Source organism: Lasiodiplodia theobromae, assembly GCF_012971845.1.
Source record: "Lasiodiplodia theobromae strain AM2As chromosome Unknown scaffold_6, whole genome shotgun sequence".
Taxonomy (NCBI): Eukaryota; Fungi; Ascomycota; class Dothideomycetes; order Botryosphaeriales; family Botryosphaeriaceae; genus Lasiodiplodia; species Lasiodiplodia theobromae.
The window spans coordinates 1,034,114-1,054,881 of NW_023336552.1; the positions used below are offsets into that span (position 1 = coordinate 1,034,114).

General features: G+C 56.3%; 5 protein-coding genes across 5 annotated transcripts; all 5 read right to left on the reverse strand.

The window, feature by feature from the left end:
* Window positions 1-105: 105 nt before the first annotated feature.
* LTHEOB_2583 (Gat domain-containing protein) lies at window positions 106-1,637 on the reverse strand (the record flags this gene model as incomplete). Its single annotated transcript, XM_035511411.1, has 4 exons — window positions 106-1,311; window positions 1,376-1,411; window positions 1,467-1,534; window positions 1,589-1,637. 4 exons carry the CDS (start codon window positions 1,635-1,637, stop codon window positions 106-108), a joined length of 1,359 nt encoding a protein of 452 aa, XP_035364292.1.
* A 1,072-nt stretch (window positions 1,638-2,709) lies between these two features.
* Window positions 2,710-4,892, reverse strand: LTHEOB_2584 (uncharacterized protein; the record flags this gene model as incomplete). Its single annotated transcript, XM_035511412.1, has 3 exons — window positions 2,710-4,548; window positions 4,597-4,807; window positions 4,858-4,892. The coding sequence occupies 3 exons, from the start codon at window positions 4,890-4,892 to the stop codon at window positions 2,710-2,712; spliced, it is 2,085 nt and encodes a 694-aa protein (XP_035364293.1).
* A 4,142-nt stretch (window positions 4,893-9,034) lies between these two features.
* Window positions 9,035-14,996, reverse strand: LTHEOB_2585 (Srm splicing coactivator protein; the record flags this gene model as incomplete). The annotated part of the gene is made up of 2 exons (XM_035511413.1): window positions 9,035-9,094; window positions 9,159-14,996. 2 exons carry the CDS (start codon window positions 14,994-14,996, stop codon window positions 9,035-9,037), a joined length of 5,898 nt encoding a protein of 1,965 aa, XP_035364294.1.
* Window positions 14,997-16,186: 1,190 nt separating this feature from the next.
* On the reverse strand, window positions 16,187-17,237 carry LTHEOB_2586 (EBP domain-containing protein; the record flags this gene model as incomplete). Its single annotated transcript, XM_035511414.1, has 4 exons — window positions 16,187-16,299; window positions 16,354-16,588; window positions 16,642-16,778; window positions 16,919-17,237. 4 exons carry the CDS (start codon window positions 17,235-17,237, stop codon window positions 16,187-16,189), a joined length of 804 nt encoding a protein of 267 aa, XP_035364295.1.
* A 1,069-nt stretch (window positions 17,238-18,306) lies between these two features.
* Window positions 18,307-20,194, reverse strand: LTHEOB_2587 (uncharacterized protein; the record flags this gene model as incomplete). Its single annotated transcript, XM_035511415.1, has 2 exons — window positions 18,307-19,874; window positions 19,981-20,194. 2 exons carry the CDS (start codon window positions 20,192-20,194, stop codon window positions 18,307-18,309), a joined length of 1,782 nt encoding a protein of 593 aa, XP_035364296.1.
* Window positions 20,195-20,768: the final 574 nt, after the last annotated feature.

Here is a 20,768-nt window from a genome sequence, read left to right on the forward strand (position 1 = left end):
AGAAAGTCTCCAAGCCCACTGCTTCACACTCTTCTCCATGGAACCACGCCGAATAACCTACAATCTTCTGACTGACCAGTCTCCATCCCTCGTACAATTTCCACTCTAGTACCTGTACACTACTCTTCTCTCCTCCACCGGGCTCACATCTGGCACCTCCGGCTCTGGACCCGTCGCCGCCCCATGCATCGTCCTGTTCACATCCGCACTCTCCTGCCTGTGCAGATAGCTCGGCGTGCTCTGGAAATCGTTGCCTGGCCTGATTCCAGAAGTACCGTAGTGCTGGGGCTCCAGCGGGTGCGGCTGATTAGCAGCATGAGAGTCCGAGAAAGGATCATCTGCTTCGGGAGAGTCGCGGCTCTCGCGGGCGGCGAGCGACTGCTGCAGGTGCGGAGGTGGGTTAGGCGGGGGCGCGTAGGTCTGTTCGGGGGAGAGAGGAGGCGTTGCGGCGGGAGGAGGGACGACAGCAGCAGCAGGAGGTGGCGGAGTTGGCGTCGGAGTGGAAGAAGAGGTCACACCGTTGTTGTGCAAGTTGCTGGAGGAGTTGGTGCGTCGAGCAGCCAGATAAGCGCGCTGATGCTTGGTCAGCGCGAGCGACAGCTGCTCGTTCGTCTCAATCAGCGTGAGCATCGTCTCGTCATCAGCCTGCGTCGAGTCCTCGGTAGCCGTGTTGATGTAGTTTTGAATGCTGCGCTGCGCCTGCTGGCATCGCTCGCCGAATTCCTTGACCAGGTCGTTGCTTCCAAGCTCCTCCGGGGGGGTGCTCTGGATTAGCTGCAGTAGAAGCTTCGCGCTTGTCCGCGCCTCTTCGATCCGTGCTGCCAGCTCTGAAGGCGAGGGGAGACCACGCGAGCGCCGGCTGCTCTGGCCGTCGCCGTTTCCTGATGGCCGCGTTTGGCTGGGGTCAAACGGCGGGGCATTGAGCGTGCGAGGACCGTTGCCGCCGCCATTGCCATGAACGTACTCCTTGCGCCACATGTGAAACAGCGGATTCAAATTGGTGTCATAGGCCTTGTCCCTCTCCAGCGAAAACAGCGTCTCCCGCAGGATCTGCTGGACGCTGGGATCCCGTCCATTGCGGAGGAGGTCTTTGACGGTGCTGACGAATTTGGAGTCGATATTGCGGGTGAAGGTGGGACCGGGGTTATCGGTAAGGATGCGGATCAGCATGATCGAGTTATACTGCACATGAGGCTTTGAGTAGTTGTCCTTGGACAAGAACTTGCGGATCTGGTAGGCGCAAGCCTCGGCGGCCACGGGTGAGGACTCGGCGGCGGTTACGATTTCCGGGAGGTACTGGATCTCTTCGTTCTATGGAAGAATAGTGATCAGCGGCGGCCCGAGGGAGGCCATGACACGGAGAGCTCAAACTTACAGAGTTATTTGGGCCGCCAGACTCGCAAAACAGCCGCTGTACATCTGAATCAGCACTTCTGCAGAAGCTCACGGCGATATGTTTGACGTACCACGCCCCTCGCAGCGATTCCCTCTGGCGAATCCTGATCGTACGTGGGGGTATTGTCATCAGATGCGCCTATCGCCAGCCGTCAGCAGGCGCTCTAGACAGAAGAACAGCGGGGAAGCTCACTGGTGCCAGGGCGCCTGCTAAGCAGGCCTTGTACCTTCTTCAGCACCATGGCGGTCCTGCTCGGCCGGGGGTGAGTTGTCGGAGGCACCGTGGTGACGCGAGAGTTTCGGGGCGGCGAGCTTGTAGGAAGCTGGCTCGCAGCAGTCGAAGAGGGAGCAATCGAAGGCCGAGTCGTGCAGGGGGAGCTGTGGGCAGCTTCCTTTCCCCCCGGTGGTGGATGGCGGTTTATGCGGAAAAGAGGGTCGCGGTGACAGGGTCCGGTCGCTGGCGTGCCGCGCCGGTAATTGCGTAGGATAGCGTAGCGCGCTTCGGGACCCTTGGGAGCGTCGACCTAGGCAACAGCACCAGCACTTGTAACCGCGGCTCGTCGGATGATTTCTTCTTGAGAACGGTAAGGCTGCTGCTAGATCTGGGCTCCAGTGTGCTTTTCAACCGTGTCTAGCTGCTAGGCCAAATAGCTCCCCCACACCCACCGCTCAGCACAGCCCCCCTCTCTGGCGCTGTCGTTGACGCAACATTGGATGGACGCGTGTACAAGAACGTGCAACGAGGCTTGGCTCCCGCTTGGTCTCGCGCGCTTCAATTGCAGCGTGACTGCGCGGGATAAGAAGTCTGGGGCCCAATACGCAAGCTGAGGCGCGCGTCCTGCGCAGCCCTCGCCCGCCCTCTGTCCGCTATTCTTGGCCTCCCCCGCCAAGCCTCTACGTCACTGTCTGTGGCGCGTGTGACCTCTATCTTCATTGATATCTACTCGGCGCCTCATGGCGCAGCCCAGCTGTCGCAACATACCGTGTTGTGCCTCGTGTGCATCCGTTCCCCACCATATGTTCCTCTATTTTTACCGCTGTTTCGCATGCAAGCTTGTGTACATTCGCACACCTTGTAACCCAACGCCGTGCTGAAGCCTCTTTTCGATCGTTGGGTAGGGGAAAATACAAAAAGGAAAATACGGCACGCTTTGATGGAATCTCAACAGAGTCCTGAAATAGACACAAGGAAAGGTTGAATGAAACGCAAAAATGATCGTCCGTAGAAACAGCGCCTGCTCAGATGCAATGAAAGCGAAGTGACGCCCCCGAAATTTTTACGAAAGAAGCCGCATTGACCGACGTGTACGACAGTCATCCGATGACTGCCTCGCCGAGGTAGCTGAAGTCGTTTAAAAGCTCGTCCATGCTCTCGAGCTCCGAGTTCACGCGCAAGGTGCTGTGCCGTCTTACCGAAAGCGGCGGCGGTTCGGACATGACCATCGTGGCCTGCGTTGAGATTTTAGTCAGAGTTGCCTGCGACGAGTACTCGTCCTCGGGTAGGCTATAGCCCTGGAATCCGCTGTTGCTGAACCACGAATTCGTCCGAGTGTGAGAGATAGTAGGCAGCAATCCAGGGCTTGTTGCTGATGATGAATAGTCGAGATACGACTCCTCCACCTCATCCTCCTCTCCGTCCTGGTCGGCCCAAAATTGGAAAGATTCAGCCCGCGCCGATGAGGCGGTGCAGGGGCTGCTGCACGTAGGCGAGTGCATAGCCGAGTCTTCCAATTGCGGAAGGTCAACCGTAGTGCTGGTAACAGCCGACTGCGAAACATCGTCAAGCAATGAGCTGCCACTCACACTGATTTGAGTGTTGAGCGGAGGAAGCTTAAAGCTATCTGTGAAGCGGTCCATGTTCAGGAAGCTGCCCTGGGGCTCCACTGTCAGTACTCCACAGTCCTCCTCTTGCGCTTGTCCCGGTGTGGCTAGTGTCTGGGCGATGTCCTCAATCCCTGAATCGAGAGTAAGCACCGGAGGTAGCTCGAAATCCTCAATGTATCTCTCCGTTTCGGAAAAACATCGATGGAGAGGTTCATCGAATTCGAGGGTTGATGCTTCTTCAACTGCTTCTTCTTCAACACAGGGCAGCCTGCCGACCTTGCTAAAGCTAGAAGAATCATCGCTAGAACGAAGCTCATCCTCATACGATGACCAATAGCCTCCTCTTTCAAGCATCATGCTGCTGTCCAGGATGTCGGTAAACTCGGACCTCGTTGGGCTTATCTCCGGCGTAGAAATGTCCTTGATATCCCAGGGGAATTCTCCACCCAGCAATGCGATCGTCGTGTGCTCGATCCAAGTATCCACAGCCTGGTATGCCTCCTGTATGAGTCTTTCCTGCGCTCCAGTCTCGGCGAGGCCATTCCGCTTCCGGATAAGACATTCCCTGTGCTGCCAGCACGCCAATGTAGCACCGGAGTCTGATAGCACGTCCTCTTCGAAGTCGACTGCTGGGGCCCCCGTGTGTCTCCGCTCAGGTTGTTGTCCACTTTGCTGTTCTGCAAGTCCCACTTTCGCCGCCACGTCGCTTTTTGACCCACTGTTGTCCCTGCCTCCGCTCAGACCATGTCCCGCGATACCGGAATCATTGCGCCAAAATCCAGGTTTCCTATCTTGCGAAGTCGCCGGGTCAGATCGCCCAACGGATGCTGGCCTGTTACTACGAAGATTGAGGTGGCGTGCTTGCTGGGCAGTGGTCGCGCCACCTGCAGTCTTTGGCCGGACATAACCATGAGAGCTAGAAGACAGATCAAAGTGGCCATGGCGACTATAGCTGGTTCGGTGAGAGACGGCACCGGCGGAGGTGAAGCTACGACAGCTCTGGTCGGAAGTAGGGGCAAGGGAGGATCGACAAGAATCTTCGCAGGAGGGAGTGACGGGAGAGGGAAAGAATGGCGATGGTGGAGGCACAGATGGTTTTCTGGAAAGAGCTTCGAACTTATTGGGGCGTGGGGTGCTGAAACGGGCATTGGGGTCCATGGTGAATGCTGGGGTCAGAACGGGTGCGGGCGGAAAGTCTGGATCGAAGTCATCTGATCTCTCTTCGTACGGCACTTCGAGAATGTTGACACATTCGCCCAGCAGCAGAGGGCAGGTTGTGGTGAAGGGCTTGGATTCATCGTGGTATTCGTAGACGCCGTCCAGCATATACTGCATGGTGAGTAAGGCGCAGCAAGAGTGGTAAGGCTGAAGACTCACGTAGTACCAATAGGTGCCGCCCATTTTCAAACCGCCTTCCCTCTTTTCAGGGCGACCTTGCGGCTCGCCATCGCAAATGATGTCCTTGAAGGTGAAGATACCACACCATTGGCGAGAGCTCTTCCTCTGGTCCCGCTCCATGCGGTAGGAATGGGTGAAGTTGTCCCATGACCCCAGCAGCTCAACTGACCGGGTACCAGAGGGGACGTCACTGCAGCAGAATGAGCCGGGGGTTCAGATGAGGGCGGAGGGGCGACGTACATCCTGAAGGTGAAGAGTGTGGTGTGGTCCCCCATCTTCGCACTCTCCTGGGGAGAGAAGCTGAGCGGAGGGGCAGCTCGTCCTAAATCAACGCGGAGCCGGCGAATGCTGGGGCCGGGGCTTGCGCCATTGATACGATCTAGCTGTGAGGGGGTTGCTTGTAGTGCGTCTCAGCTGGCCAGCGGCTGACTAGAGGGCGGAGAGTCGGCAGGTGATTGGGCCAGTGAGTTGGTTCAGCCGCGGGTTAGCACGTAGGGCAGCCCGGACGGAAGGGGTTGGCGACCAGGGGCGGGCTCAGGCTGTATAAATAAAAATGACGGGAGAGCAGCAGGTAGCGGAGGATGCGGCGGGTGCCAGGCCACGCATGGACCATTTGGCGTGGTTGGAATGAAATGACAGGCCAGCGTCTTGTGCGTGCTTGGAGACGGCGGGAGGTGGAGCCGCTAGCCAACCCTCGAACCGGGCGGCAGCAGGATATTTTGGCTTCTGACCTCGCGGTCGCGCAGCCAACCACGCGGCGGGGTCGATGCAGCTGGGAGGGAGAGATTGGAGGGCGTGGGCGAGCGTCGAGGTGCCATGGTTGAGGGCAGGCAGATCAGCATCGTAGGAGCCGGCAGCTCTCCAGCTGAGGCTGCTCATTTCCCCCGCCCCACCGCGACCACGCGCCGGCAGTGAGCTGCTGCCGGCCACGAGGGTCTCCCTTCGCTGGCTTCGGACTTGCAAGCTGAACGTTTGACGTCGGCCCCAACCCCAGCGCGTTTCATTTCCCAGACCGGCCATGGGAGCTCCCGGCACGCTGGGCGCAGCGCATCCGGCGGCCAATGGCAGCGCGCTCGGCATGCACGACCAGGCCGCGCGCAAGTCACCCGCTGCCGCCGATCAAACTTGGATCTTGTTCTTTTTTTCCTCAGCATCGCCAGTTTAAGCTCGCCAGACGCCCGGCAGACCCCGCTCGCGTGGCGAACTCCCGGCCTGCTTTTCGTCGCTGCGTGTGCTGGCACCTCAGGCCTGCCGGACCACCCGCTCGCGACGTCACAGTGGGTTTTGTCAGGCTTTCCGAGTCACGTCCGCGCCCCTGGCCGACATCCTGAAACCAGAGCGCCTAGCGAGCCCTATGCCGAAGAGATTGATGGATGACGCCTGTGCACGGTTGAGTATCGAAAAAGAAAAATGTCGCCTTCCATCGCCCCAATGTTGAGCGAGAATTTGCTGGTCCGGCGTTGCACAGTGCAGATTCCTCCTAAACCACCGCGTCCGGCAGTATCACCCCGGCCACCACTCGCCTTTGCAGCCCACTCCCGAATGCTCACGAACCACGCCCGCCGCCCTCCCACCATCGCATACTCCGACCCAATGGCGGCTGTGCCCGCTAGCACGCGCCTTCGCTTCCTCGCAGTGCAGCACTCGCCTCGCTGACTCAAGGCAAGGGCGTGTCAGCCAGCCAGAATCCGTGGCACGCTGCGACCTCATCGTGCTCCACGTGCAGCATCGCCAATGCAAGGCCTCGGACCGGTCCAGAAGTTCGCGCAAGAAGTCGTCTGTAGCGACTCGGTCCAGGGTACCTGCATGCAGCGAAGCGAGGAGCCCACCTCCGAGCGCTTTCTTGCCACAATGGGGAATGGCTGGCCGGACGCGATAACGGATTGGCCGTAAGGCTAGCCCGAATCATTCATCCGAATGGCGCCGTACCGCTGCAACCTGCCGTGCTCCACAGACCCTTGCTCCAGGGTCCATCTCGAACTGTCTCTCCTCGCCGCTTCATCGCCTCGTCGCATCAGCCGAGAACCGAGCTTCGATCCAGGATTCCATTCAGATCCGCCTGCAAACTTCCCCCCTGTTTGATACCACCTGCTCACCCTGCGTCTGCCAGCCACAGTACAGAATCAACGTCTCACACCACCCGTGTGCAATCCTCGCATTGGGAGTCGCGAAAATCAAATATGCACTGCTAGCGGGCACGCGTGTTCAATCACGACGTCAATACACCATGTACAACAGGATCCACGTTTGCCCGTACAACCCGATCACCACATCGGCGCGTCAATCCGGAAACCTCTGCGCCCGCCCGCTCAATTGCCTCTTGCATCTGCCTCCAAAAATTAGCAATAGTAGAACCACTCGTATGGATACCGTCAGTAGCACAATTTACAAGGGCATACTTGTTCCAACAAGCTTATGCTTTGCTTGCATGAAATTGCCGCCATTCGTTGGAAAAAATAGAATTCTCTTTAAGCTTGCCAACACATTCCGATTATCGCTTGAAAAATGCTTCGTATTAGCTCCTCCAATATTCGATATTTCTCAGCTGCTCACCGGGTCACCGGGTCTCCATGTCCCCGATTCGAGGAAAGCTGAACAGCCGCCAGAGATTACCGCTGGTTTAGCCCTCTGCCACAGTTGCAGATATGCGTTAGTTTGCGGACATAGAATACCCGTATTACGAGCCCAGATAGAAGCGTTGTCGTTATGAGACGTGTCTAGTCGACCCAAAAAGAAAAAAGAGATGAATACTTGTATGTACTTACTTATATTGATTGATCGTCATATTCGATGCCCTCTTCTTCCTATCTCCTCAGCACCCCAACATCTTCCGACGACGTAGATAATGAACAATCTCGTATCGCCCGTAGGGCTGCGCACCACGATCGACTACGACCGGAAAGCGAGATTTCCGTCAATAAAGTTTCTTAGATAGAGTGATTCTGATCTGCCCCCGCGCAGCGAATAACGAGCGGTGATCGTTGGCCCCGGCGACGAAATTAAAAAAAACTCAGCCCTACCCTGGCAACGTCCGACTATCGTTATCCCTCCAGTCTGATGACTCCTCTTTACTTCCGCAAGATTGACCGGATTGCAAATTCTCTCATGCCGCTTCCTTCAAACGTCGCAACGAAATGAGCGAGCGGGTGGCGAAGAAAATCCCGTCTTCCGTCGAACGTCGCGACAAGATTGCCCCTCACGCCCCTCATCAAAGAGCGCGCGCCACGACAGCCAATCACCCAGTAACCCCACAACGTATGCAGATTTAAGATAACATCAAGCTAAATCGAAGACTTTCATTCCACGGAGCGGCCTCTCAGAAGAAAATAACGTCAAATCAAATGCACCATCGAACGTCGCAGCAAAATGAACCGTCATCAAACAAATGCAGCCGATTCTTGTCCCAACCAATCATTGGCGCCCCATCGCCTGAAATGATCATGACCTCACATTTCTTTTACTGCCAAGTGCTTGCATACGGACCAACAACGAACATAGTAATAAGATCAAAAAGTTTCTCGTCGAACGTCGCGTCGAAATTAGTACCCCGTCGGAATGAGGTGCTTGCAACGAGGTTGCAGCCTCTCAATTTCATTAAGTCCACCGCGAACAGCTACTAAGATTACCACCACTCCAGAGCAAGCGCATTACCATCAGAAAAATGAAAACGCATTGCCGCAGCATTAAAGCAAAGTAGGCCTCAAAGCAGCGAAGGAAAGATGTGGCAAGCACAACGCTCGCACATAAGGGAAGAAAGCGCACTTCTCAAAGGCAGAGTAGAAGAGACAATTCATGTGGTACAATCAGGAAGAAAAAAGGCAATTGGATATCTTGTTGGAAAGAGCAAAAAAACCAAGAAAAACAAATCAAATCAAACCGCCATCAAGCTATCGGAACGCCGCCCCATTCCCCTGTGCGTGTCCCATTCTTCGTGTATATCCTTTGTGCCCGTAAAACCCATCGCCATGCTCAAATCAATGGATAAACACAAGTCGTCCGATGCCGACAATCACCAACACCCCATACTCGCTGGAAAGGCTCAGTGTGCAATGAAAGGAGATCTATGTGTAAAGGAAGCCGGGAAGATGAAATGGAGCCATCCCTGTCGCTATGCAAAGATGAAGGAAGAAACAAAAGACATGCAACTCTGTTATGCCGAAAGTGGAAGGAAGAAAAAAAGTCCTCGGGGCAAACCAGGATGGCACACTGCGAGCATTAGGGGCAAGTCCCTGGCTAGCATCTTGGCAGAAAGTCTATAATGTAAGAAGAAACTCGTGTCGTATACTGTTGTTCTGCAGAGAATTGGGCTGTAGGCATCGCAAGTATCCAGATGCCAGGGGTGTATAGCGCGGAGTTGGGTGCGGCGCTCGGGTGAGGCAAGGAACAAGGCCATGCCCTGTGGTTGTTTGTCATCGTCTTAGTACCGCAGCTTTCCGAGCAGGGAGAAGCAGTACGCGCACTCGCGCTCAGATTTCATCTAAAAGCTGTTAACAATCACACGCGTTCTCAGTCGCACGACGTCAGTAGAAATTGCCACTCACCTGAATCATATACACCCTTGCCTTCGTCGCGGACACACCTCCAATAGCCGGAATACCTCCAAGTTCCGCATTCGTGCCTACCGTATCCTCCCAGACACTGACCGCAATACCTGTGCGCGCAACTCTTTCGAAGCAGCTCTCGCTCAGCGTTACATCGAGCAGCGTCTCGCCCTTCGTTTTTCCAAGCACAACGATGCGCTTCTCCGCCTCCGGATTCCGCTGGCCGGGAGGGCCCTGGCCTTGCCTGACGTATGGGTTGGCACCAGGGGAAGCCGGCGGCGATGGGCGCATAATGGACAATCTCGCCGCACCCATGTCGCGCCATTTCTGTTGAGATTCGCGCGCGTACAATCTGATCTTCGTGTTCATAATGCCAAGCGGCATGCCCTGGGCATCAAGCGTTGGATCGTCCTTGTTCGGCATGGTTGGCGAGGTGCCGGGGTTGATCTCGACTTCACCACTCAGCGAATCTGTGCTTCGGCTACGGCTGTCCTGGTTGGACGAGTACAGGCTGCCTCTACCGTTAAAGAGTTTCCCACCAGCGCCGAAGCGCTTGAGGGCCGAGAATGCGCTGCCGATAGTGTTGACGCTGCTGCCCGTGCCTGCCGAGGTGCTAAGCGCACGAGTAGATTTGGCACGGTAACTGTTCCTGCGGCCCAGACTACCCCACCAGCTGCTGCCTCCAGTGGTGCTTCCTTCAGTGCGCTCAGCATTACGGCGGTCCATAGCGGCGGCCCAGGTGTCCTCGGCGTACGGACCGCGGGCATTTTGAAGAGCTATGTAAGTCGGATTGTTAATGCGCGACTTGTTGATCATGTTGTACAGAGTCTCGCACTCCTCAGAAGAGCGCGAACGGAGCATGATGTGGGAGCTCGTATGAATCCTGGAATTAGGGGTCGGCGGGGAGCGAATAGAGATGTCAAGAGCTGTTCCGCGCCTCAGAGGCACAAGAGGTGTAAGTTCCAGAGCAACAAGTGGCATTCTGCTCCTCTCTTCTTCGGTGACAGTATCCTGGGAATGCTCAGGACTCATCTCAAAGACTTCAATCAAGCCCGGAGTGATGACTATGCTGCATTCATCGGGATGAAGGAGATCCCACATGCCACTGTCAGACCAGGCGAAGAGGTTCGCAACAAGCTTGGTCGGCTTAGCAGAAGTCGGGGGAACAGCCCTGTATGGGCCCTGGGACGCAGATTGAGAAGGCGCCAAAGTAGACGTCGCAGGCGCATATTCTGACTGCGGCGGCGAAGGGTCAGGGAATTGATGATTCTGATTCATTGGAGGCAATGGACCAAGGGGTGCGACATCATCGGCCTCAAGATCATCTTCAGACGACTCAGAGTAGGAGGAGCCGACGTCATCCGAGAGGGACAATTCGCTATCCTCAGAAGACTCAGTGCATGTTGAAGGCTGGTATTCATGCTTGAGCGGAGACGAGGTACGTCTGTGCTGCCGGAACCCGGGGGCAGGTGGCCTGAAGTCTGGCATCGGCGACACCTTCAGTTGCGGTGTTGGACTGACGGAGCGATGCGGTGGGGGTGGAGGCGGAACGTCTCCCGTTTCTGGCAGTAGTTCGTCCTCAGCCAAGGCTCTGGATTTCTTCTGAAGTTTTCCTGAAGCTGAAGATGGAGTGTGAATTGGAAGAGACTCTGCGCGCATTTCGTCCCTTGTCGGCGTCTCCGGCTGGCTGGATTTGCGGAGTTTCGGAATAGACGGAAGGTCCATCGAAGGAACAGAAGATGTACGCCTCTGGGTTGGAGGCCGTTTTGTGAGTCCCCGCTGAGGTAGCGGCGCATCATCATAATCGTCATCCTCATCGGAATAGTCGCTGAGATCTTCCGGTTCTGACGGAGGATACCACACGGTGTAGTTGCTCTTCCCACCTCTTTCCGTGGACCCGCTGATGTACGAACTTGATGTAAACGAGCTCTCAGTCTGGGACGAGGACATAGTGGTGGCGTAGGAAACTTCGGACTGCAACGTTGGTCGTGACGTCTGCTCTTCTGGGGTCGGCGGTGCTTGATCCGAGCTCGAATCCTTAGGGGTCCTGGGCTGTCGGGGATCGCCTCGCGAATATCTCTTGGCCTTTGACCGTTTCAAGGTGGGAGTGGTTGGGCTCTCAGCCGCAGCCATCGCATCGGTCCAACTGGTGGACGAAATCTGCAGGGGTGGGAGACGCGTCTTGCGTGGCGTAAGATCTTCCTGATCCGCTGCATGAGATGACACCACGTCAGAGCCTTCTTTGGCGCCAAGAGTGCCCAGTTCGCTGCTGAGCACGGAACTTGCAGCTGTTTCTGGCGAAACAGGCCTCGACTTGTCCGGAGTCGCGCGGCTCCATCTCTTGGACGACTCGCCCGCTCTTTCTCCCATTGGTATTTCGATTTCGCGAGGGCTGGGAGTTCTGCTCTTGATTGGAGGAGTGGATCCAGTGACAGCCGATAACAGCGAGGACGACCCGTGGCTGCTTGTCGGACGTGCAGCTGGCTTCTCGCGGAAGCTCAGCCCCCTCGATACCTTGTGAGGGACGGGTACGAGTCCCAGCATCTGGACCCACTCAAAGCCCACCTCCTCATCGTTGGTGCGCAGAGTAATCAGTTCACGCCATTCTTCTCCACTAGAGCTGTTACCACGGATCATGACAACAATCTCGCCCTTGAGGTCGCCATTGCGGGCTGAGACGCGGCCAATTTGAATAGGCGGGAAGAAGAGCCAGCGACCGGTATTGTCAACTTCGCAAAGTAAGAGGTCTCCGCCGCTTCCACGTCCAGGTGCGTCATCGCGGATGAGCAGCTCAACCCTGCAGTCAACCTCTTGTCCGCTCGAATGCAGCAGCGTCATATCGAAATAATCTCTTGCGCGCACGCATCGAGTCGCGTCGATGCTGACACCAGATAGAGGAGCCAGACTGCGCGGATCTCTTGCTCTTGTAGGGTCTATGCTGGCAGCGGCTTCATCCTCCAGTCGGGCTCTTTCCTCGTTTGATCTTTTCCTTGCCTGGGTGACCAGGTCTTGGTATCTGGCGGCAAGATCGTTCGCCCGGTCGGATGGCTTGAGGATGTTGATGCCCTTAAGGGTTTTGGAGAGGTACTTGAGGCGCACGAGAGGGCGTTTGAGAAGGAAGGCTACGTCAACTCTTTCGCCATCGCCATCAACAATATAGCCCTCGTCATTGCGCGGCATCCCCTCATCAATGGTCGACTCTGCGTCTGCTTGATCGTCATCATTCTTTTCGGGTTTATCCTCCTCACTTGCAGGAGCAAGGTTCACGACGACATCCTGGAAGCCCAGCCTCCAAGACTTGACGTAATCGGTGTATACTCTTGATGCACTTTGTGCCCATGAGAGGAGAGCCTCTGGATCCTCTTTCGGAATGCGCTTGTGCAAGGTCTTCAGCCTCTCCAGTGCAACGCCCATCTCGACGATAGGTTTCGTTATCTTTGCACTCTCCCCTCCAGTTCCTGTCTTGCTAAAGAGGCCGGCTGTTACAGCAGATTCCGATTTTGACAGCACACAGGTTAGAAGCACCGGGATAACTCCGTCAACGAGCGTCCTCAGCTCGCGGATGTACTTGACTTCGTCCGACTGCAGCTCTCTCATCAAATCGCCGATGGTTGCGGTGGCCAGTCTGCTTTTGTTCGTCCGAATGCTGCGTGCAGAGACTATGCTCTTGCTCTTCGAGTTCTTACGTTCCGGCATCGAGAGGACCGACATAAGGTCAGCGTGGTTTGCGAGCCGCCGCCTTGTACTGTTTCTGCTCCGGGTGGACATGCCAGTCATTCCAGTCATGATCGAGAGAGTATCTGCAGGTTTTCCGGAATCGTCGGCCGGAAGATCATCTTTAATGGCATCATCTGGGGTAATTGTATTGTCAGACCCCTGAGAGACCGTGCGTGAAGTCTTCCGCTTGGAGTCGAGCGTGTCCATTGAGGCAATCGTTGAAAGCTTCCTGCCAGTTGTCGGGAACTCGCGCTTCACGGAATTGCGAGGACGGGGAGTCAGGTCCGGGAGATCAGCAGCCGACGGATCAACCGACGATGTTGCAACTGATGAAACGGCTTCATCCTCTGGAATGGTTGCTGGCAACAGGGAAGGACGAGCCTTTGATGATGATTCTGATTTGCGCCGTGCTGGCCTTCGCTTAAGGGATGACGTATTGGAGGCTGTTGTAGTAGATTCGTCGTACTCAACAGTGATGAGGTTCCTGTCCTCTTGTGAAGGAGTAAGCGATGATGACCTGGGCTTATCATCCGACAAGACCGGCTCGTCCTGGCCATCGTGGCTTCTACGCGACGATCTCCTCCTGGTGCTGCCATGACGTGAAGACGGCGATTCAAAAGGCTTCTCGGAGTCCCTCTGACCACGCTTATCCTCGGAAATTATCGTCGACGACAGCACTGTCGACCCTTCCGTACTTGACGACGAACGCCTCGAGGTTCTTCTCCGCTCCTTATCTTTCTCTCCTTCGACAAAAGGATCCGGTGTAGCAGATAGCCATGCTTCTACTCGGCTCCCGAATATCTTCTCGCTCGGCGTCTCTGCGCTGCCGGGTAAAGTCGGCGTGCTGGGTTGAGGCGTGACGGGTGCAGACTGAGTAGCGGTTGGCTTGTCAGCAGGTCCAGGAGAAAGCGCCCTGTGGGATTTCCGCCGGCTCCTCCTCCTCTCCGCAGTTTGGTCCCCGTCTAGGGGCATGCTTGAAACGTCGTCTCTGGACTCGGTGGGCCGCCTCCTCATCCTTCGTCTTCTCCGGAGCTCGTCTTCTGAACGACCGCCGGGCGCTGATACTGCTCCTGGACTTCGGTCGCGCTTTCTCTCCTCGTCGCCGTAGACACTCTTCGTCTTGCGGATAGACCTTCTCTTCGGAGGCACGTCCTCAAAGACTTCTCCACGAGCCAGCGCCTCGTGTTTTCTGATGGCGTCTCTCACGCGGTTACCGCTCGAAGGTGGCTCATACGATAGTGCTCGGGGAACGAAGTTGTCTACCCTTCCGCCCGCTCGAGGTGCTGGGGGCTGCGCCGGTGGCTCGTCTTCGTCACTGCTCTTCGACGACGCGGTTGACTTGCGTCGTCTCCGCACGGCAGCAACTCTGGTACCGTCCGGCGCATAAACAGGTCTGGGCAGGATCGGTATCTTGGGTGGGCTTTTCTTAGGTTCCTCCTTCTTCTCCTCCGGCTTCGGCACCTGGACTTTCTTGACAGCCGGGCGCACCCAGCCGGTTGGCCTGTTTTCCTTTGGAGGCGACCGGTTCTTGCGCCAGTGGCTGTCGCTGATGACGCGCTTTTTCGGCGTGACCGCAGCCTGCATCTCCTGATCAAGCTCATTGCCCTTCTTCTTGATAGGCGAGGGCGACTTCGCGGGAACCTTCGCGGGAGCCTTCATGACGGGCTGATCCTTCTCTTTCGCCTCGACGTCAGCCGCGTCAGCAGCAACAACGGGATCCGGCTCGGCCGCCTCTTTAGCTCCCTCATCCTTATCCGCTTCCTTAGGCGTTGCGGCTTCCTTAGGCATTGCTGCTCCCTTCGGCGTTGTTGATCCCTTGGGCGTAGCCGCTCCCTTAGGCGTAGCCGTTCCCTTAGGTGTGGCTGTTCCCTTAGGTGTTGCTGCTCCCTTCGGTGTTGGTGCTTCCTTGGGCGTTGCCGGAGCGGCTTTATCGGAATCCGGCGCGGCAGGCTCGACGATAGTGATGGAACCGCCGCCCGCAGCTTGCCATTTCTCGATCTTCGCTTTTATCTTCGCATTATCGATGGGACCGGGGCCCTTGCCCAGGACAAACGGGGACTTGGCTTGCTTCTTGTCGGTGGGCGTTGCGGATTTGTTCTTGGGAGTCACTGGCGCGGTCATGGGTGACTGTAGGGTGGTGCGCGCTTCGAGTTAGCTTTCAGGATTGCGCGAAGTGAAGACTGCGGGGAGGAAGGCTGGTCTTGGGGGGCGGGGTGGTTTTCTGGCTTGTGACCGGAGAAGATGGTGTGCGGGTGCTGACAGGGCCGGAGCTGGCGGTGGGCGTCCTTACCTTGCAGCAGGCCACATGGGCCTGGATACCGCGTCGGATGGATGTTTAGAGAGCCGGGCAGCCCGCGCGCAGCGAAAGTCCCATAGACAGGCGGGAAGGAAGCGGCAAGTGGCTGCAGTCGCAGCTAGCTCGGATCGCGGTTTGTTGGTTTGCTGCAAGCAAGTTGCGTGGTGCAAATTGTGGGACTGGGACGCTTGTAAGGGCGCTGCAGGCCTGCGCGAATCGATGATGGCGCCCGAGCTTCCTGGAGAGGTGCTGAAACAGGGTGTGCAGGCGTCGGTTCCCGGTCGGGGCTTGCTTGTGGCTGGAAGGTTGTTGTTGACGCTGGGCCCGGTTATGTTTACAGCCTGGCCACCGCGTTGTTGTTTGCGCCCGATAGCTCTAGCCAGCGGCCCATGCTTGTGAAGATCTGTCTCGCACGACCTGCCTCGACCGTGCGCAGCCTACCAGAGCCCAACGCCTCACCGCCGCACCGTGCCGCCCGCTTCGAAAGCCTTCTTTGCTTCTGCGTGAGGGGCCAAGCTGTCCACGCGCCAGCAGCCACGCGGCGCCCAGTCGCGTGCAGCGTCCACGTTCCGCACCCCGTCGGTAAGTATCGTCGTCTTGTTTTGGGCGCTGAGGCCTCGGCGGCTGATCAGCAGCAGCTATCGACGGATCTACAACGCCATGCACGGGCTCAGCATTGTTCTCCCTCTTTCCGCAGCAGTGGTCAGGACATTTCGAGGTATCATCTGTTGCTCACTACTCCTCTGAGTTCTTGCGACCGAATAGTCGCCTCATCTACGCGACTTGGCGCCTCGTGTCTTGGGTTTCTTGATTTATAGGTTGCAGGGGCGCGCCAATTGACTTCCATTGTCGTCATTTCCCCCGTGAATAATACTGCAGTGCGTCATCGTGCTACCAGAAAAGCGGGTGCGACACATCATTTGAAGGGGCTGAGCCGAATTCTCCAATGCGATTAAAGATATATTTATATTTAGAACCCAAAATAACCTTGCAGTCTTCAACTATAATAATGTTTCTACAATTCCTTCTTCCTCTTCGGGCTCACCGGCGACGCATTGAGGCACTTCTCCACCCGCGCAACCGCTCTAAAAGCTCTGCCCGACGCTCTGAGGCTGTTCGCAATCAAGACTAGCGCATGTCAGTATGTTCGGTGCATGTCTATAAAACGCCAGATATCCTCACCGATCGGAATTACGATCCAAAATGCGTTCATGAACACAAAGTAGAACCAAAAGTAGTAGGACTCTGGCCGAGTATAGTTCAGGTTCCTTATAAAATGGTCGAACATGGCGGTCGCGTAATACAGGACATCGCCGTACAACTGGCCAAGAGATACGATCGCCTGCAGAGGGTACCGAAGCGGGTGCTCGGTGGTGATCATGTGCGCGACGACGAAGGAGAGGGGTCCCCAGCACACCTTCAAAGCTTCAGTGAGTCTGCTTTTCCAGTTTGCATGCGCGGCTCACTTACAGCAGTGATTGTCTCCATGCACAGCACAAATGGATCCTGCGTCAGATAACGCGAATCCGAAAGCGCGTACTCCTTCCATAATTCCCCGAATAAGTGTTGCGAGCTACCGAGTCTCCTGAAATTATACACATAGAAGCCTGATTTGTATCCGTTAGGTTGCGCTCGATTTGGGGGGTCGCGGCCGGTGTATCTTGCCTTCGAAGAAGAAGTGTATGCAGCCACCTGTCACAGAACGTTAGCAGCGCTCCGGTATTTGTTCGTATGGAATGGCACTAACTCAACACAAACCACAGTATCTGCAATAGCTCAGATCCGCGCAACGTCGGCCTGATCTTCTTCGCGACCAGATATGTGACCAGGAAGACCACGGCGCACCCAGCCGCAAAAGACGCAAGCAATTGTGGCACCGTGTAGGCATTGGCCAAGTATCCCGTAATGTCGACCTCGAGGGGATAGTAGGGGTGTGAGGGGTGTGGGATCTTCGTCGCGTTGAGCTGGATGGGCACCTCGGCGGCCGGCTCGAGAGCTACTGCCGCTGCCGTAGCTGATTCTGCCATCGCGGAGGCCGCGGACGCGACGAGGTTGGCGGGTTCCATGGTAGGACGGCGATTAGGAGGTGAGGCAGAGTAGCAATCTGCGGCGAGCGGGAGGAAGCCGTCGCAGCCAAACAAGGCTGGGAGCTTGGATGTGATGAGGTCGTTAATCGTAGCGCGGGCCATGATTCGTTAAAGGGATCGTTAAATTGTGCTTCGTTGCTCGTTAGGCGCGTCGTTCAGTCGAGTATTGTCTCGCTGGATGAAGTATAGTGGTTCCGTCATCGAGGCGAAGGGCACGGGCTCCAGAAGCCGATCTCTTGCCGAAGTAATCCGTGCGAGCACGTGGCGTGCTCATCAAGCACTGAAGGCTCCATGTTGTCCGACCGTTTCACACGAAGAAAAATGCGACTGTAATGTCTTCGAGACCGGAAACGCGTCGGCGCGCCATCTGATGCCTCGCAGCCCGCGCCGGGCGGATCCCACCCATGTCAGGCTTCCCGGCTTTCAGCTGCGCCGTCATCGCCGGATACGGCTATGCTCCGCTGTCGATCCGGCAAACGCGCCCGCAGTGGCTCATTTCAAGCCTCTTTTCTAAGCCCACAACGTACGATTCGATAGTCGGCTGCGTGAATCAGTTCGAGCTCCTCATGCATAATTTAAGCATCGCTCTAGATGCATCACTGCGGATGTTCTCGGACCAGGTTAACGGTGGACGGAAAGGTTAAAGGACCTTGAGCGCCGCTAGTTGGCGGAACGGGATCTAATGACTCTAGCACAAACTTGCGTCACTGGCAGATGCCACGGCAGTTGTAATATTCCCTAGCATGCTGTCCGCTTCCGGGTCGCCTATGCGCAAGACGTCCGAAGGTGGATGCATGACACAAAGATGTGCAAAGCTAAAAGTGACAGTTTGGTACCATTCCAACTTAAATACCAAAGCCACAGATTTGGGAGTCTTGTAGTTCTGATCTGATCGAATAGATTCTATCATGTCTCTCTACAAAAATCAGGTACCCACCGATGCAAGGGTAATCAAGCGTTTGAGCAAAATCATCTATCCCATCTGAACTCCTGTGCCAAACCTAAAAGAACCAAAGCTTTTATATCAACAGGTGCTCCTGCAACCCGCTTACTGCTTCTCCGCATCCTGCAGCACCATTGCCCTCGGCAGCTTTCTCCGGTCCAGGTGGAGGTCTTGATGACTGACGCCATTTGGCCTGATTTTTGGACTACTCCCATTGCGCGAGTGTCCATTGACGCCTTTGTGGACAGGGCTCCTGGGCGGAGTGGGTATCTTTGTCTTCGCAGCGGACGCCGCGCAGCCGTTGTCCCCTGCGAACTCGTGCTTCGCATCTAGGATCCTACCACCAGCATAGGCACATGCACCGAAAGCATGCCGCACTAGTGAATCGCCTGTCAGGCTGCCGATCAGGAAGACAGAAGGCGCGATTTCCAAGTCCTCCTCGGCCTTATCACGCAGGGTGCGACCGGAAATCAACCCTGGCAGCGGCTCATCCTTCTCTTCATATCCACCAGTAGTGGGGCCGATGACCTCTGAACGTAGCGGCTCGTCAAGGTATTCGAGCGAACCGCGTCTTCCCACCGCATATTCAATCCCGCCAACAGCACGTTCAATAATGTCACCGGACTCTAGGCGTATTGTGATTTTGACGAAATCGTCAATCGAGGTGACGTCCACAATGGTAGCGTTGGCCAGACCTTCGTAGACACTTGCCCAGTCCCGGCGGGCGAAGAAAGGATTGTTTTTCTTCCTCATCAAGGGAGACGCAGCCGCTTTGGACTTTGAAGAGGAAAGCGCGGCAAGTTTCATCTGTCGATAAATACCGGCGTATTCAGGATAGGCCTGGTGGTGGCAACCGCGTAGGGGAGAGGGTCTGTCCTCCGGTGACCAGTTAAACATGTGAATGACATTGCGGTGCGGCGGCGTCGAAATAATGACGTCCGCAGCGGAAAAGCCGGAGCCTATCACCAAGAGCGGTTTCGTCACATTGTGTACACTGCGCAGAGGGGACAGAAGCGGCGGCGGTGGGATGTTGACTGAAAAGATCCCCGACGCGAGCACGAGGTGTTTGCATCGGATGCCATGGGAGCCGATGTAGAAGCCGTCCGGCGTCCTTGAGACACCGGATACCTGAGCGCCATTCAGGATAGACTCTGCAATACCGACAGCATGAGGGTACGCCTTGTAGTACGCGGCTACCTGCTTCCGAGTAGGGCGCAAGAAGTGCGGCAACGGTTCCCCATTCAGAGCCTTCCAATGGTCCGCAAAGGAGTATCCGGGCAAAGAGAGCATCTCAGCATAACTCAGCGTGCCAATATCATTGCTCGCTGATACTGGATTGTCGGTCCACTGGCCTCCGGCATGAGGAGGGTTCCCCAAAGCTAGGTGTGACACGGCTTTGTCCGGCTCATAGCGCCAGTCGACACAAGACTCGGGATCAATCTCAGTGTCGGCATTTGGGCGGATCAGGGTGTCAAGCAGGGTATTGATCGGCAAGGCCTGGGTCGAATAGCGGAGCGATGACTGGAAGTGAGCGTAGAGATCCGGCGTCAGATCGAGCAGGTTGCGACGGGATTCGAGCTTCGTGCGGAGCAGCGGATCGTGGTGCGGCCGGGCGTAGTACGGAATGTGGCCATGGAGGATATAAGACAGGATCAATGCCGAGGGGCCGTTGCCTGCAATTCGCAAGAAAGCAGGTCCATTGCGTCAGCCGACAAGCGTGGTTTCGAGGCCGCAGAGCCACAAAGACGACCTGGTGGGCGGGTGCGGGCCGACACTTACCCACAATCACGGTGTCAACGTCCCGGAGCGCGGTGCTCGCCATGTCGCGCAATTCTGCAAAGCCTGAGGCGCCATGGGAAGAAGGGTCGCGCGTGTCGGCCGGGCCATGGTGGTGGTCTTGTAGATTTGTCAGGCGGTTAGGATGCAGAGCGTCCGCCCGGGCGGAGGTGGCCAGCCTTTCCTCTACGAGTGGGGGCGTCGGCTCTATTGTCATGGCTTCCCGAGCGGATCAGGTTGCCGATTTCAGCGTGCGCACGCCTGCATCTTCCGCTGTTTCGTTCGACACTGAGATTTTTGCCTTTTTCCGCCCTTGACTCCCCATGCTCATTGGCTTGCCCCGCATTGCTTGCCTGGTTGCTTTCGGAAATGCGCACCCAGGGACAAAGGCGTGTCGTACCTGAGTAGCCTTTCGTCTCAGCATGTGCCGCTGTCTGAATCGCCCGATTCGCTCCGGCGTAATTACGACCACCCAGCTCCGCCAACGATGCTTTGTCATCCGCGACCCGAGGTTATAGCTTGCTCGTCCAGGACCATCCGGCCGGAAATTGTCCGTCATGATGACTAAAAGTAGCTGTTATTTGGTCGCATGACTTCACTTATGCTTACTGGCTACGCCTCAAGCAGCTGCATTGCCATGGCCGCTCTACGCGTGGGGTTGTGGTTGATAGCTCACGAATAACTTGTTGTCACAAATTGAGTGTGGACAGGTCCTCGTGATCCTTTGTTCTATGACCGCTATACTTTCCCTCTCGGGAATCATTGCTTCCTTGAGAGTACGGATGTCCTTC